At 48.9% G+C, this 2787-nt stretch overlaps 1 protein-coding gene across 1 annotated transcript; it reads right to left on the reverse strand.

Annotated features, from left to right (window-relative positions):
- Nucleotides 1–915: 915 nt before the first annotated feature.
- On the reverse strand, nucleotides 916–2586 carry GL218_04389 (MAP kinase kinase MKK1/SSP32; the record flags this gene model as incomplete). The annotated part of the gene is made up of 3 exons (XM_033580992.1): nucleotides 916–1057; nucleotides 1120–1781; nucleotides 1849–2586. The coding sequence occupies 3 exons, from the start codon at nucleotides 2584–2586 to the stop codon at nucleotides 916–918; spliced, it is 1542 nt and encodes a 513-aa protein (XP_033435340.1).
- Nucleotides 2587–2787: the final 201 nt, after the last annotated feature.

A 2787-nucleotide genomic window follows, 5' to 3' on the forward strand; every position in this document is an offset into this window, starting at 1 on the left:
TTTTCTAAAATTGCAAGGGCACAGTTTACTGCCACTTACAGGAGCATTATGTCCTTAGGCGCCGGCGAGACTCAAGTGTACACCCCACTTCGATCACCAATTTAAGACCTAAAAAAGACTAACTAACAGAAAGAAAACGAAGTAAAAAGGACCAAAAAACATACAACACCGGGGATTCGCTGGTCGTCACCGACCCAACTACTAGTCCGGCGGTATCCGGTTTATCAGGGGAGAGCAGACGGGATCCCGAGTTCTCCAGATCCTATGGTCGTATGTGCTTGAACGAGAGGTTGTTAACATTTATATACCTGGGTGGGTACTTGAATTAAGTAGTCGCTTACCAACTACTTGAGTTAAGTTTTGATGCCTCGCTGTTGTCTTGGAACAACGAAAACACCCACCCTACTCAGGAGGTAGCTGCCCACCGACTTTAAACATACCACTTTACGAACGGTTAACAGACCCGACTTATCATATCCAAATGAAAATGTGCCTGTGTCTTAATACTTGAGAACATATTTATTCAATGTGTACCTAATCAGTCCTATAAACCTTACGGTTTCAATCCCAAACTCCATAAGTATATGTGTGAATATATATACGAGTGATATACGTTGCCTCCTCCGGCCGCTTTGCCCCTTTTCCGGGTATCCCAGTAATGCTCCTTGGCGTAATAAGTAAGAAGGCACCCCTCCTTCTAATACTGGCAGTCTAGATGTTGTGTAATTATGGCTTGCTGGCGGTGGTGCGCAGCGACGTTCGGTAGGTAGTGTTAGTTATTCACCTGCCTTTTAGATGGGCGTGGATGTGGCGATGTAGTTATGTGGGTATCATAACAGGCTTCGGTGCCTGGAAGCCGCTTTTTGCCTTGGGTGAACGGATTAGAGGTCGCTTGTTCGGGCTACGCTTTTCAGTTTAGGATTTCGTCTCCTCGTCCCATCCCCAGACCTGGGATAGATATCTCTCCATATTGACCCTCTTTGTTCGCATCTCCATCATCCAAGGGTGCTCAAGCATCCTCCATGGGCTTGCCCGGCGGTTTGGTTCTTTCTCGAGACTATTCATTCATTAGACATCGATGTTCTTCTCAATAGTAGTTAACGGGTTTAAATAACTTACCAGCACTCGATGAAATATTTAAAACTATCACTCCAGAATATGTTGGCATCCGGCTCGTCCTTTAATTTTGGTATCGGTTGTCGGACGATGTAGGTCAACAGATCGATCAATCCTGCTTTGGGTTGCATTTCGGTTCCGTCAGCTGGGAAGGGGAATCGGTGCTGAGCTACCTCAAGGAGTGTTACTCCGGTAGACCAAACGTCTGACGTGATAGTGTAACTTTGACCGGTAATACGCTCCGGTGCCATGTAATAGCTCGTACCGATGAAAGTATTAGCTTCACCCTTGGTTCCAAAGTCACCGGAAACGCCAAAGTCGCACAATTTGACTTCGCCGTTGCGGCAAAGCAGAATATTCGATGGTTTGATATCTCGGTGGATAATCTTTTTACTGTGGAGATAAGTCAAACCTCGAAGAACGCCTTCGGCAATCTTCCCTAGGACCTTTTCGCCTGTTCGGCCGCCAAGTCGCTTTACTTCCTTGTAAATGCTGTCGAGGGATCCGCCCTCGCAAAACTCCATAGCGATAGAAATAGTGGCTGTAGCAGGGTCGCCGAAAACACCATAGTATCGGCAAATGTGCTCTGATGCGCATTCCTTATTGAAGTTGATTTCACGGAAGATCTGCTTCTTAACATCCGGGTCTGGATTTGTAGTAATGACCTAAAAAGCATGTTAGCACCTATGCGCGCTCCTGTTCAAGTCGGGGTCTAAAAAGTAGGTGGCATACCTTCAATGCGAATACCGTCTTTCCACCCTTCAGCTTACATCGTGTGACAGCACCGCCAGCACCCTCGCCTAGGCTGCCCAACTCAACAATTCTGCTTTCTGCGCTCGCGATTCTCCAGCCATTATCATCAAGCTCATCTACATCGGCAGTTCTTGCTTTCTCTAGAGTTAGCTTATCGAAGCTATCCTCGAGACCCTGCGTGCTATTATCTCGCTCCATGCCGATGCCCCCTTCGCTTCTCTCAGAGTAGATAGAACCGACAGCAGATATGGGGTCCGGAGTGCCCTGCGGCCTCGAACCGATGCCATATTGTGACGCAAACGATAGGGCGGAGAATTGGGAACCTGCGGATGTAGGGTTGCTAGCTCTTCCGTCGAGGGGACCGAAACTACCGGATCGCGAGTGCGCCGCGCTGCTTTCGCTACCACCGCTCGCAGATTGTCCCGGCTGGATTGTAGGACGATGTTGTTCATACGGTGCGATGGTGCTACCCATCGGAGTGGCGACGTGTACTGTGAGTTGAGGCCGCGATGGAGCGCCTGCGGCGCCTACCGGCTTAACATTGGGAGATGGTGGGATAGCTAGGCCTAATCTCGGTGTTCGTCCGCCACTCGGCCTACCGATTCCGAGCGCGGGTCGAAGAGGAGCAGGGGAAGACGACATGATAGGAATAGGTGTTGGAGCAGGCGGAGGGGTGCTGACAGAAGCGTCGAGAGTTGTTGTAGTTGAAACCTTCATGATAAATGTACGTTAGCATCTCAGGCACACGAGCGGGGAAGCTTGCTGGAAGTATGTAGAAACAAAAGGACAGACGTATGAAGACAAAGAAAATAAAGCTAATGAAGGCGAAGCTAAGAGGGGAGAGCACAATTACATTTTGGATTACGGGCTCAGAAGCCTGAGGATTCTCGTGATCGGGCATTTTGTGGTAGGTCGGTA

Source organism: Daldinia childiae (genome assembly GCF_008694065.1).
Source record: "Daldinia childiae strain JS-1345 chromosome Unknown Scaffold4, whole genome shotgun sequence".
NCBI lineage: Eukaryota > Fungi > Ascomycota > Sordariomycetes > Xylariales > Hypoxylaceae > Daldinia > Daldinia childiae.